Source organism: Megascapheus bottae, chromosome 16, assembly GCF_031878675.1.
Source record: "Megascapheus bottae isolate mThoBot1 chromosome 16, mThoBot2.hap1, whole genome shotgun sequence".
Classification (NCBI taxonomy): Eukaryota; Metazoa; Chordata; class Mammalia; order Rodentia; family Geomyidae; genus Megascapheus; species Megascapheus bottae.
In genome coordinates, this window is record NC_143524.1 from 38,567,518 (window position 1) to 38,581,898 (window position 14,381).

The window sequence follows — 14,381 nt, forward strand, 5'->3', positions numbered from 1 at the left end:
GAAGTGGTGCTGAGGCTCAAGTGGTAGAGCTCTAGCCTTGAGAAAGTCCAAGGACAGTGCTCAGGCCCTGAGCTCAAGCCCAGGACTGGCAAAAAAAAAAAAAAGAAAATGAGTAGTGATTGGTTCAGTCAGTTTCATTATTTATGTTACTTTATATCAGTCAGTTTGGTTATTTATCTTACTTTATATAATTCATGTAAGGCAATAGGAAAAATACACATCATTATTTCTGATCATGTCATCTTCATTTATATGAAATGAGAAACTTTTTGACATGAAGAGATTTTATTGATGATAGAATTCTATCTAAAACTTTATTTACAAGTTTATTTTTAGATAAAAATTTCAGATATATTTCTATAACTGTCTCCTAATATATCCTTTTTTGGAAGGGGATCATGGGGCTTGAACTCTGGGCCTGGACACTGTCCTTGAGCTCTTCAGCTCAAGGCTACTGCCCTACCACTTGATCCACAGCCCCACTTCCCATTTTCTAGTGATTAATTGGAGATAGAAGTCTCACGGTCTTTAGTGCCCAGGCTGGCTTTGAACTTCAGATCCTTGGATCTCAGTCTCCTTAGTAGCTAGGATTATAGGTGTGAGTCACCGTGTCCAGCCTCCTAATATATCTTTTAGTCTGTGTCATACTGTTGTACTTAATCATCTACCATTTTCTAAATTTTGTAAACTTTCTTATATTAAAATTTGGGGCGCTGAGAGTTTCGCCTAGTGGTAGAGTGCTTGCCTAGCATGTATGAAGAGCTAGGTGTGAGTCCTCAATACCACATACGTAGAGAAAAGCCAGAAGTGGTGCTGTGGCCTAAGTGGTAGAGCTGTAGCCTTGAAAAAGCCCAAGGACAGTGCTCACACACTGAGTTTCAGCCCCAGGACTGGCAAAAATAAATAAATAAATAAATAATGGGGGGGTGGGGCGTCAATTTTAGATGGCTCCAACTCAGGGCCTTGGCACTGCCCTGGGCTTTTTACTTAAGGATAACACTTTACCACTTGAGTCACAGCTCCATTTCTGTCTTTTGTGGTACCTAATTGCAGATAAGAGTCATGGACTTCGTTGCTTGGGCTGGCTTTGAACCAGTATCTGCAGATTTTAGTCTTCTGAGTAGCCAGAATTATAGGTATGAGCTACCAATGTCCTGCTCTAGGCTTTCTTTCAGATGTCCTAATTTTTATATTACTTAATGAATTTTAGTGTCACTCCATATCTGAGTTTTTTTCTGAAGTTCCCATGCTGAGGTTGTCTTTTTAGTATTTCTCTAGTGTTTTACACTACAGATAACTATATTATTGGTAGAGATAACTTATATTAACTGTACTATAATTTTGTTTACATGCAATGTATATTAGAAGAGGAAAGCTTTAAGGCAGGTATATATCAAGAACAGTAAGTGCTAGATGGATAGATACATAGACAGGCAATATGTCCTGAATATGACTAGCAGTGAGTGTTCTCACTGCTTGCCTTATTTCTTTTGCAGCTGTGCATGCCCAAAGGGCTGGCATTCAAGACCCAGGCTGATCCTAGGGAGCCCCAGTTCCATGCCTTTATTATCACAAGGGAGGATGGCTCTCGGACATTTGGGTTTGCTCTCACATTTTATGAAGAAGTGACTAGCAAGCAGATCTGCAGTGCAATGCAGACCCTGTACCACATGCACAATGCTGAGTATGATGTCCTGCACACTCCTGTGGCTGATGGTGGAGACCAGTGTGGCATGGAAGATGGGGAAGGCACTCCTGGGACCAAACTGCAGCGCTTCAACTCATATGATATTAGCCGGGACACTCTATATGTCTCTAAGTGTATTTGCCTCATCACACCAATGTCCTTCATGAAGGCATGCCGCAGTGTGCTGGAACAGCTTTACCAGGCAGTTACTTCACCTCAGCCCCCTCCTCTGCCTCTTGAGAGCTACATATACAACGTACTTTATGAGGTGCCACTACCACCTCCTGGCCGGTCCTTGAAGTTTTCTGGGGTTTATGGGCCAATAATTTGCCAGAGACCAAGTACCAATGAGCTTCCCTTATTTGACTTTCCTGTCAAAGAAGTCTTTGAACTGCTTGGGGTGGAGAATGTCTTTCAGCTTTTTACTTGTGCCCTTTTGGAGTTTCAAATTCTGCTCTACTCACAGCGTAAGTCAGTGCTTCTTAGAGTTCTCTGCATGGGAACCGTATAGTTCTCTATATAGGATCTCCCTGCTTTCCATATTCATATACAGTGGGATTGACTATAAATGCCAAAGTTTGTTAGAATTTGGGTAAAAGCGAGATCTTTTGCAAGTAGGTAATGGGTGGCAAATTGATGTAACAGGACAGAGCTAGCATTTCCTGTTGGCCTCCATGATAGCCTTCTAGCAAGTACTCCAGACTGGGAAGACAACTCTGTCTACTGATGCTCTTTCTGATTAAAGCTGAAAACAGGGATGGGAGGTGATAGTCACCAAGAAGTAATGTCCCATCTGTTTTCTCATTCCCACAATTCTGTTCTTTTCCTTCCTTCCTTCCTTCCTTCCTTCCTTCCTTCCTTCCTTCCTTCCTTCCTTCCTTCCTTCCTTCGTGAAGTCTAGGACTTGAACATACTATCTGATGTTTGATGTTTGCTTTCACTTATTGACTCATGCTCTACCACCTGAGCCATACCTCTAACCCTCTCAAGTTATTTCTGTTCTTTCTCAGACTGACGGTAAAAGCAAGAATTCAAAAAGGATGGTTCTTTACATTGTGGGAAAATTAGCTGTTTGTCCTTTCTGTTCTTTATTTAAATAAATTTGTGTGTGTGTGTGCGTGCGCGCACGTATGTGTATGTGTGTATCTGTGTGTATTTCAGGACGTAGACATTCTCCCTTTGCTTTTTTTTTTTTCTTTGCCAGTCTTGGGGCTTGAACTCAGGGCCTGAGCACTGTCCTTGGGCTTTCTTCTGGCTAGAGCTCTACCACTTGAGTCACAGTACCACTTCCAGCTTTTTCTGTGCTTTATGCATGCTATCCAAGCACTCTATCACTAGGTTATGCTCCCGGACTTCCCATAGCTCTTTTTTTATTTTTATTTTTCCTGCCAGTCCTGGGCCTTGAAGTCAGGGCCTGTACACTGTCCTTGGGCTTTCTTAAGGCTAGGGCTACCACTTGAGCCACAGTACCACTTACAGCTTTTTCCATGTATATGGTACCAAGGAATGGAACCTGGGTCTTCATGGATGCTAGGCAAACACTCTATCACTAGGCCAAACTCCTAGCAAGTGTCCCTTCATTTCTATGCCTTTCCTTAACCATCCCAAAGACAGTTAAATGAATAAACAAGGCAAAAGAGAAACAAAAACAAAACAAAAACAGCAACAAAGGAAAGAAAAACTTGTTTGTATTTCCTAAAATTGATTTTTTTTTTTTTTTTGGCCAGTCCTGGGCTTGAGCTCAGGGCGTGAGCACTGTTCTTGGACTTTCTCAAGGCAAGAGCTCTACCGCTTGAGCCTCAGCACCACTTCTGGCTTTTTTCTATGTATGTGGTACCGAGGAATCGAACCCGGGTATCCGTGCATGCTAGGCAAGCACTCTACCACTAGGCCAAATCCCCGGCTCTGATTTTTTTTTTTTTGTTTTTTTTTTGGTCGATTGTTGGGCTTGGACGCTGGGTCTGGGTGCTGTCCCTAAGCTCTTCAGCTCAAAGCTAGCACTCTACCACTTTGAGCCACAGCGCACTGCCTGTTTTCTGGTAGTTAATTATAGATCAGAGTTTCACACACTTTTGTGCTTGCTTTGAACCACAATCCTCAGGTCTTAGCCTCCTGAATAGCTAGGATTACAGGTGTGAGCCACCAGTGCCTGGTTTGGAGTTCATTTCTATAAATATTATTTTATATGAGCACAGGTAATGCACATAAGCATAATACCTTTGTGTTCTTCCCCTAAGAATATCCTTTGTTTTCACTGTGTGTGAATACCTAGACTCTTGTGTAATGCCCCACTGTATTTTAGATCTAGTTTTTGCATTTGAGAGAAAACATACACTGTCTCTCTGAACTTGGTTTGCCTCACTTGACATGATTTGTTTTTGGTCTATCCATTTTCCTGCAAAATGACATACTTATTCTTTCTAAAAGTCGTAAAATTTCATTGTGTATAGGCACCACAGTTTTTGGATCCACCCATCTATTGTAGGACATCTAAGCTGTTTCATATCTTGGCTTTTGTGAATAGTGTGGCAATGGACATGGATGTGCAAGTGTCTTTGTATATTTATGGAATTCTGGTTGGTGATGTTCTGGCTAGATGCCCAGGAATGGTATAGCTAGATTGTAGGGAACATCTATGCTGGGGCCAACCGGCAGCAAACCAGGGTTAGCAGATTGGGGTTCCTGAAATCGGGGGCAAGGACTAGGAAGAAATAGAAGAGAGACAGACACACCGGGTCCGGGATGTCCGCAGTCCAGGTAAAGACTGCCCGTTTATTTTTCACTTATTTTTCACTCCCGCTTCTTCCCTCCTCCAGACCCAGGGAACCTCCAGGTGTTACATTCATATGGTAATTCTCAGGTCATTTACATAGAATAGGGCCAGAAAACAATAAGACAATAAAGCCATCATCTGATGCAAGTCAAGGTACAGTTTGATTCCACTCTGGCTCCCAACACATCTATATTTATTTGTTTGTTTGTTTTGCTAGTCCTGGGCTTGGGCTCAGGGCCTGAGCACTGTCCCTGGATTTTCTCAAGGCTAGGGCTCTACCACTTGAGCCACAGCACCACTTCTGGCTTTTTTCTATGTATGTGGTACCGAGGAATCGAACCCGGGTCTTCGTGCATGCTAGGCAAGCACTCTACCACTAGGCCAAACTCCCAGCCTAGAGAACATCTATATTTAAATTTTTGGGAAACCTCCAGATTGCTGTCCGGAGTGGTTATACAAGTTTACATTTCCATCCACAATGCAATAGAGTTCCTTTTTCTCCTCATTACTGCCAACATTTGTTGTTGTTTGAATTCTTGATGTTGGCCAATCTAACTGGGGTGAGATGGAATCTCAGAGATTTTTTTTCCATATTTTTTTTTTGTAATTGATAAAAGGGTTACATTGTATTCACCAGAGAGAAGGTGCATTACTTCACAAACATTGATACCCTTTCTCATGTCTTGGTCTCCATTTCCTTCTCCCCACCCCTCAGAGATGTTGTGATTTGCATTTCCTTTATCCAACTCTACCATTAAGCCACACTCTCAACCCTTTTGTCTGTCTTTCTTTCTTTCTTTCTTTCTTTCTTTTTTTTTTTTTTTTTTTTGCCAATCCTGGGCTTAAGCTTGGGGCCTGAGCACTGTCCTTGGACTTTCTCAAGGCTAGAGCTCTACCACTTGAGCCTCAGCACCACTTTCAGCTTTTTTCTATGTACGTGGTACAAAGGAATTGAACCCGGGTCTTTGTGCATGCTAGCTAGGCAAGCACTCTACCACTAGGTCAAACCCCTGGCCCTTGTCTTTCTTTCTTTTTTTTTCCTCAGTTGTGGGGCTTAAACTCTGGGCCTGGGCACTATCCCTGAGCTCTTCAGCTTAGGTGCTCTACCACTTAAGCCACAGCACTACTTCCAGTTTTCTGGTGGTTAATTGGAGATAGGAGTCTCACAGACCTTTGTGCCCATGCTGGTTTTGGAACCATAATCTTCAGATATCAGCCTACTGAGTAGGTAGGATTATAGGCGTAAGCTACCAGTACCTGGCCCTATTTGTCTTCCTTGACAGTGTCCTTTTTTGTTGCTGTTGTTGTTATGGGGTTGAACTCAAGGTCTCACACTTGATAGGCTGGCACTCTACCATTTGAGTTATGCTCTCCTTTTTTTCTTTAGTTATTTTGGGGATAAATTCTCATGATGTATCTATGCCCAGGCAAGCCAAGACCATAATCCTCTTGTTAAGGTTTCCTGCATATTTGAGATGATAGGCTTGGACCCCCATGCCAGTTATTTGTTGAAAAGAGGGTCTCACTAGCTTTTCACTAGGGCTGCCCTTGAATTTCAGTCCTTCCTAAATCAGTCTTCTAACTACTAGGATTACAGCCATGAGCCTTTGTACCTGAAGACATTGACATCCCTGTAATTCTAGCTACTCAGGAGACTGAGAGCTGAGGATCTTGGTTCAAAGCCAGCCCAGGCAAAAAAGTCCATGAGACTCTTATTTTCAATTAACTACCAAAAAAAAAAAAAAAAAAAAAAAAGGCAGGGTATGGTGGCTCATGCCTGTAATCCTAGCTAATCAAGAGACTGAGATCTGAGGATCATGGTTCAAAGCCAGCCCGGGCACTAAAGACCTTGAGACTCTTATCTCCAATTAATTACTAGAAAAGGGAAGTTGGGGCTGTAGCTAGAGGTAGGGGAGTAGCCTTGAGCTGAAGAGCTCAGGGACAGCGCCAGGCCCAGAGTTCAAGCCCCATGATATCCCCTTCCCCCCCCCCCCAAAATGGCCAGACATGATGTGATAGCTTGAAATGGTAGAGCACTAGCCTTTGAGCACAAAGCTTAGGGGCAGTGTCCAGATACTGATTTTAATCTTAGGAATAGTATGTGCACATGAGTGCATGTGTGTGCACAGGCACAGACAGAGCTTTATTACTGTGCAAAAGTGTTTGAGAGTAAATGAGCCCCAGTGGTAAAGTGCCTGCTGCCTGACAAGCATGAAACCCTAAGTTTAAACCTCAGTACCACAACACACATACAAAATTCTCTCAAGGGTTTCCTTATCTTAAACTAGAAAACTTCAAAGCTAACCAGGTGCTGGTGGTTCATACCTGTAATCCTAGCTACTCAGACTGAGTTCTGATGATTGCAATTCAAAGCCAGCCCAGGCAGGTAAGTCCATGAGACTGTTTCCAAACCACCAGGAAACTGCAAGTGGTGCTTTGGCTCAAGTGGTAGAGTGCTATCCTTGAGCACAAAGAGGCTCCGGGACAGCACCAAGGCCCAGAGTGTTTTAGTAGAGCCCCAGACCACTGTTTGTTTTGTGTTTGTTTCAGCTCCTTCCACTATCCTTTCAACTTAAGATAATTTTTTAAAATATATTCTATGAAAGTTAGAATCTGAAAAGGTGCTATTATTTTTTCTATATTAACTTGTATTACTTGTTGGAGCTGTGTGTGTGGCTATGTGGGGTGGTTCTACAATGTCTACCAATGTCTCGTAATTCTGATACAGGGAAATCATATTAAGCATACCTTTGTTGTATTTTAGCTTGATTGTTTCTGAATATGAAATTGGATTAAAGATTTAACATAATATTTGGGAAGGGCCTCCTTTTTGACTGGTTTTAATGCCTGCCTCTTCTTCCTCCTCCTCCTCCTCCTCCTCCTCCTCCTCCTCCTCCTTTTTTCTTTTGAATTAGATTACCAGAGACTGATGACTGTGGCAGAGACGATTACAGCTCTCATGTTTCCTTTCCAGTGGCAGCATGTCTATGTCCCTATTCTCCCGGCTTCTCTCCTACATTTCTTAGATGCTCCAGTTCCATACCTGATGGGCTTGCATTCCAATGGCCTGGATGACCGGTCAAAGCTGGAGCTGCCTCAAGAGGTGAGAACCTGAATATTTGTGCCAATAGTCCCCATCCTGAATCCTGAAGACAAAGCCCTTGAGATGAACCTACCATGTTGTCACTAAACATTTATTTTGGGAGATATGATTAACCTTTCAGGGAAAAATGATAAACAATGAACTTAATTTATATCATTCCAGAGAAACTTGTCATCTTTATCACTTGACCTACACACATTATTCATTCATTTTGTATTTGTTTTACATTGTCATTTTTATTATTGTTGCTGTTATTTGTGTATATCAGTTTTTAGATTGTGTCTCACTTCATAGCACAGGCTTACCTCAACTTCTAGAGGCTGGAATTATAAGTGTACAGGTGTGTATCACTGTGCCTTGCTGAGTTGTCTTTTTCCTGTACATATTTTCAATCATGTTATTCTACATATTCATAGAGAATTTTATTAGTTTTTTTTTCTTTTTCTTTTTCGGTTGTGGGGCTTGAACTCTGGGCCTTGGTGCTGTCCCGGAGCCTCTTTGTGCTCAAGGATAGCACTCTACCACTTGAGCCAAAGCACTACTTGCAGTTTCCTGGTGGTTTGGAAATAGAGTCTCATGGACTTACCTGCGTGGGCTGGCTTTGAACTGCAATCATTAGATCTCAGTTTGAGTAGCTAGGATTACAGGTATGAACCACCAGCACCTGGTTAGCTTGGAAGTTTTCTAGTTTAAGATAAGGAAACCCTTGAGAGATTTATTTATTTGTTTATTTTTTGTATAGTACTGGGGTTTAAACTTAGGGTTTCTTCCTCCCTCCCTCCCTGCTTTCCTTCCTTCCTTCTTTCTTTCTTTCTTTCTTTCGTTACGGGGCTTGAACTCAGCCTGGGCGCTGTCCCTGAGCTCTTCAGCTCAAAGCTACTGCGCTACCCTTGAGCCAAGCCCCACTTCAAGCCCCACTTCCGGTTTTCTAGATGTTATTTGGAGATACGAGTCTCAGGTCCTTTTGTGCCCGGGCTGGCTTTGAACCTTGATCCTCAGATCTCAGCCTCCTGAGTAGCTAGGATTATAGACATGAGCCACCGCACCCAGCTAGGGTTTCATGTTAGGCAGAAGGCACTTTGCCACTGTGCCATGCTTACAGACCCTTTTTGTTCTAGTTATTTTGAGATAGAAACTTTCTTGTTTTTTTTTTTTGTTGTTTTTTTACCTGAGCTTCCAGGTAGCTTCCACTTAAGTCACTAGCATCGGGCACAGCTGGTTTTCTGAAGGTAGGAAAAAATTGTCATTGAAGCAATTTTGAGATGTCTAAAGAAAATATTTATAGTAAAAAGTACAATACTAAAACAAAAATTACCTCAAATTTTCTTACCAAAAGGTACTTCATTTTAGCATTTTTGTTGACATTTTTAAACTATGTGATACCTTTTAAATTCTAGTATTAGAAGGAGGCTTTGAGGCAAGACTAGCAGTATTTACCTGGGTGTATAAGGGAGCGTCATCACAGTAGTGAGTATGGCAGGGTTGGTATAGAAAAGAGACTTTCTTCAGAACAACAGAATATGCATTTCCTAGTTCTGCCCCCACCTGAAAATCATAAATCATAAATCATTGGTTGCTGTCCCATCTTTCAGCATTAGAAGTTTGTAGAAAGCCCTTTGTTCTTTTTTTAATAACATCACATGAGCTCAGCAGGCTCTGAGGAAGTTAGGGTGCTGAGCTGCCTTATGAGGTATCCTTTGTCCTCTGCTTCTTTGGGGGTTTCATTGTCTGAATCTACAGTTATTTCAGAAAGAAAGTGAAAAGATATCTAGAGTAGAATGGTAGAAGGGGATGTTAATTTTTTTTCTTTTTTGTCTTAGATACTGTTTTCTCTTTGTCCTCCTTCTCCCCCCCTCCCCCCGTGTGTGTGTGTGTGTGTGTGTGTGTGTGTGTGTGTGTGTGTGTGTGTGTGTGTGTCTCCTAGGGCTTGAATCAAAGTCTACGTACTGCTCTGTACTCAAGGGTAGTGCTCTGCCACTTGAGCCACACTGACACTTCCAGCTTTTTGGGTGGTTAATTAGAGATAAGAGTCTCATGGACCTTTCTGCCTGGGCTGGCTTCAAAACTGCAACCTTCAGATCTCAGTTCTCTGAGTAGCTAAGATTACAGGAGTGAGCCACTGGCAACTGGCTTTATTTTTCACCCCTTTCAGGGTACTCTTCTAATAGCTGTTCTCCATTAATCTGGGAACAGAGCTTTCCTTTAGTGAATAAGTATACAATGTGTTGGAGGGAGGGAGGTGGCTGTGATTTAGTGTTAGGAACTTAGAATGGGAAAGGGTATTATGATGACCCCCTATAGGAAGAGATTTGGGAGATTTTGGAGAACCATATAGTTATTATTCTTATTGTACCTAACTACTAATTATTCTTTCCACAAGGAGGAAGTTAAAAGAGGAGAAATGATTACTTGAAATTTAATACCAGTCTACTGCTTTTCCCCAAAACTATTATGCAAGAACTGGCTGTTTCTCAGCTAAGGAGTTGGTTGTAGATTATAAATTACTTCTCTCTGTATGCTGGGAGAAAACGGAATGAGTCTATTAGTCTAGAAATTGAATGATCCACTTTCTTATTTTTGTCTTATACTTCCTTTTTTTTTCTTATTTTTGCCCAGTTTTTAAAATTAAGGCTAGTGGTGTGTATTCTGAGGCTACTATCGGATTTAACCGGTCTCTGAAATGTTCCTGAGCTGTTTTCTTTCCATAGCTACCCTTGACCAGGTTTATCACAGTGGAGCTATAGAATTTGGAGGTTATAAGATTATTTTATTTTATTTTTTTGCCAGTCCTGGGCTTGAGCTCAGGGCCTGATCACTGTCCTTGGATTTTCTTAAGGTTAGAGCTCTACCACTTGAGACTCAGCACCACTTCTGGCTTTTTTCTATGTATATGGTACCGAGGAATTGAACCAGGATCTTTGGTATACTGCTAGAAAAGCAGATGCTATATTTGGCTCATGGCAGTGGGGAAAAAAGCCAATTGAACCGTTGAGTGGATTTATTTTTAGATGCCTTTATGTTTCCTCTTGGAGAAATTGCTTTTTTCCTCTGAAGAGAGAAGAACCAAGGCAGAAATGATTACATCTGGATCACATTGCCTTCTTCTGTTAGCAGTGTGAATAGGGCCTATAAAGCAAGTCATCTTCATGAGAAGATGAGTTAATTCTGTTTTGTGCATCCTTTTAGGTGACATGGGCTGACAGCATATATACTTTTTCAGTCTTAAGGGAATAAGCAAAACAAAGTCTTTTTAAAAAGTTTTAAAAATTGTTAGTATAAAGGTGATGCATAGCAGGGTTACAGTTATGCAAATCAGGTAGTGAGTACATTTCTTTTTTTTTTCTTTTGGTCAGTCTTGGGGCTTGAACTCAGGGCCTTAGTGCTATCCCTAAGGTCTTTTGCTTGAGGCTAGTACTCTAGTGATTTGAACCACACATAGCTCCACTTTGGTTTTTAAGTGATTTGTTGGAGATACGAGTTTCATGGGGACTTTTCTGCCTAGGCTGGCTTTGAACTGAGATCCTTAAATATCAGTCTCCTGAGTATCTAGGCAAGAGCTACTGGCATACAGTAATTTCTTTTTGGACAATGTCACCACTTCCCTTGCCTTCTTCCAGTTTTTCCCTCCTGTCTCCACCCACAAGTTTTATAGTTCATTTTCAAAATAGTACCTAGTGAGCACCATTGCTGCATTTGTTCACCCTTTGACCCTCTGTTTCTGTGCCTCCCTACCCTCCCAAAGATAGACAAATAAATAAGATAAAAAGGAAAGAAGCTGGGTGCTGGTGGCTATAATCCTAGCTACCCTGGAGGCTGAGATCTGAGAGCTGTGGTAAAAAGCCAGCCTGGGCACAAAAATCCCGTGAGACTCTTATCTCTGGCACTGTGGCTCAAGTGGTAGAGTGCTAGCTTTGAGTCAAAGAGCTCAGGGACAGGGCTCAGGCCTAGAGTTCAAGTCCTATGACCCACCAAAACGAAAAAGAAGTGAAAAGAAAAAAAAAGGCTTTCTGTTACCTAGGTTGGTTAAACTCTTGGGGATAAGTCTTCCATGTCAGCCTCTTTAATGGTTAAGATCACAGATGTGATCCATTGTACCTGACTTGAATATGAATCTTTTACATATTGTTATACACATAGAAACACAAAATATTGCGATACAGGAAAATTTCTTAGTGAAAAGATGCTAAAAAAAATCTCTGAAAGCCTGGGTGGCTCACACCTGTAATCTTAGCTACTCAGGATGCTGAGATCTGAGGATCAAGGTTCAAAGCCAACCCGGGCACAAAAGGATCTGAAACTCTGAGACTCATCTCCAGTTAACCTCTGGAAAACAAAACTGGGACTTGGCTTAAGGGTAGGGCGGTAGCCTTGAGCTGAAGAGCTCCAGGACAACTCCCAGGCCCAGGGGTAGGGTGGTAGCCTTGAGCTGAAGAGCTCAGGGACAATGCCCAGGCTGAGTTCAAGCCCTATGACCCACAAAAAAAAAAAAAAAAAAAAAAAAAATCTCCGAATTTTTTTTGGGTGCTGATGGCATCAGCATCATATGAGAATGCTATCTGTTTGCATCCTTTCAGTCAATCTTAAAGCCCAAAGGAAGCACAGGGAGCCCTAAGAGCCACTAAATCTCACAAATCAGGGCTTAGTCTCAGAGAAGTTAGTACACTCAGTGAACTCACACAGGGAGATAATGGTATTTTAAGGTTTGGAATCTATATTTTCTAATTCAGTTCTACTGTTTCCCCCCCCCCCCCACTGACTGTAGAGTTTTAATTTAACAAATGTTTGCTATGTATGAGAGTTTTGTTAGGTACTTAACACCTGTGGCATCTCAATATCCTTATCACTCTAACACGAAGAGTTTTTGTCTTTTTATTTCCACTTTATAGCCAAAGAAAAGGAATTAGAGAGGAAAAATAACCGAGTTTGAATAGGTAGAAAGGGGTCTATCTCATTTCTGAGCCCCATTTCTTTTTATACATTTCATATATTCCCATTTCAGATGTTTTCTTTTTCTTCTTTTTTCTCTGTGCTCTGGAGTTGTTCATGCTTTTTATCCTGTTTTGATTCTAGGCTAATCTCTGCTTTGTGGATGTTGACAACCATTTTATTGAGCTGCCAGAGGACTTGCCTCAGTTTCCCAACAAATTGGAGTTTGTCCAGGAAGTCTCTGAAATTCTCATGGCATTTGGCATTCCCCCTGAAGGAAACCTTCACTGCAGTGAGAGCGCCTCCAAGTTGAAGAGACTCCGGGCCTCTGACCTTGTGTCTGACAAGAAGAATGGGAACATTGCTGGCTCTCCTTTGCATTCCTATGAGCTTCTCAAGGAGAATGAAACTATTGCCCGGTTGCAAGCCTTGGTTAAGAGGACTGGAGTGAGCTTGGAAAAAGTAAGATGCTATACATGGATCTTTTGAAATTATGGACATGGATATGGAGGAAAAAGCTCTTAGTTCAGGAGAAAACATTTGTTAGAAGTGAAAAAAGCTTTCAATGGGTGACTTAGATTTGGCTCTTGTGCATGTTATTTTAGCAAATGCTACTTAACTCTAGATGTGGGTAGTTTCTCATGTGCAGTTTGAGAGCCTGATGTCATTCTGTATGAACATATGACAGAGAATCTTAGAGGATGATGATGTTCTGACCTATTCAGATCCATTGTCTTGTGAATTTCACAGCAGCCCAATAGAGAAAAAAAAAATCAACCCTTTTTTTTCATATATTTTTTTATTATAATTAATAGAAGGGTTACATTATATTCACCAGATAGAAGGTGCATTACTTCATATACATTGATACCCTTTCTCATGTCTTGGTCCCCATTTCCCTCCCCCAACCCCCAAATCAAACCTCTTATGGCCAAAGAAAATGAGGTTTAGAAAGCCTAAGCATTTTTGCCCAAGATTTGATGCTTATCAAATAGCTGAGCAAAGAGGCTAGAATTAATTATCTTGGATTTTAGTCATGTGCTATTTCTAGGAATGTATTTAGCTTTCTGTTTTCTACTTTGATGGGACTAAGCTTTCTTACTTTTTAAAAAAATTATTTTATTGTCGGGGTAACGTATAGAGGGATTACAGTTACATTCTTCGGGTAGTGGGTGCATTACTTCTCACACAAGCTTTCTGTACTTGTTTACCTACTCTTTACCTTCCTCATTCTCATTGTTACTTTTTTTTTTCTTGGTCGGTTGTGGGGCTTGAACTTTGGTCCTGGGTTCTATCTGTCCTTGAGCTCTTCTGCTAAAGGATAGCACTCCTGAGCCACAGTTCTACTTTTGGTTTTCTGGTGATTAAAGATAAGAGTCTCATGGACTTTCATGCCCATGCTGGCATGCTGGTGTTGAACTGAGATCCTCAGATCACAGCCTCCTTAGTAGCTAGGATTACTGGCATGAGCCACCAATGTTCAGCTATCATTGCTTTCTTTTTATAAAAGTAAAAAGACTTCTCTCACCCCCTCACTCCACAGGGATAGATAGTTATAGAGTATAACTTTAAACATACATGATCTGCTTGCCTGCCTGCCTCTCTGTCTTGATTGTGCCTGTATTGGGGCCTGAACTCAGGAGCTTTTGCTCTCCCTTAGCTTTTTTAGCTCAAAACTGTACTCTACCACTTGAGCCATGCCTTCATCTCTAGCTTTTTTCTGGCTAATTGGAAATAACAGTCTTATGGGGTTGTCAATTTAGGTGGCTTTAAACTACAATACTCAGATCTCAGTCTTCTCAGTGCCTAGGATTATAGGTGTGAGTCACTGGCACCTGGCTCCTTATTGATTTGATAGATTCCCTCCTTTATCCTTAACACTTGAAATAATT

At 41.5% G+C, this 14,381-nt stretch overlaps 1 protein-coding gene across 3 annotated transcripts in view; it reads left to right on the top strand.

Annotated features, from left to right (window-relative positions):
• Nucleotides 1–14,381, top strand: part of Dennd5a (DENN domain containing 5A) — a 78,556-nt gene that overhangs the window by 23,164 nt on the left and 41,011 nt on the right. For all 3 annotated transcript variants that reach the window (XM_090348177.1, XM_090348178.1, XM_090348179.1), the window contains 3 exons: nucleotides 1,497–2,154; nucleotides 7,376–7,563; nucleotides 12,634–12,951. In XM_090348177.1, coding sequence (XP_090204303.1) covers nucleotides 1,497–2,154; nucleotides 7,376–7,563; nucleotides 12,634–12,951 — 1,164 coding nt within the window. The remainder of the gene's footprint in view (nucleotides 1–1,496; nucleotides 2,155–7,375; nucleotides 7,564–12,633; nucleotides 12,952–14,381) is intronic.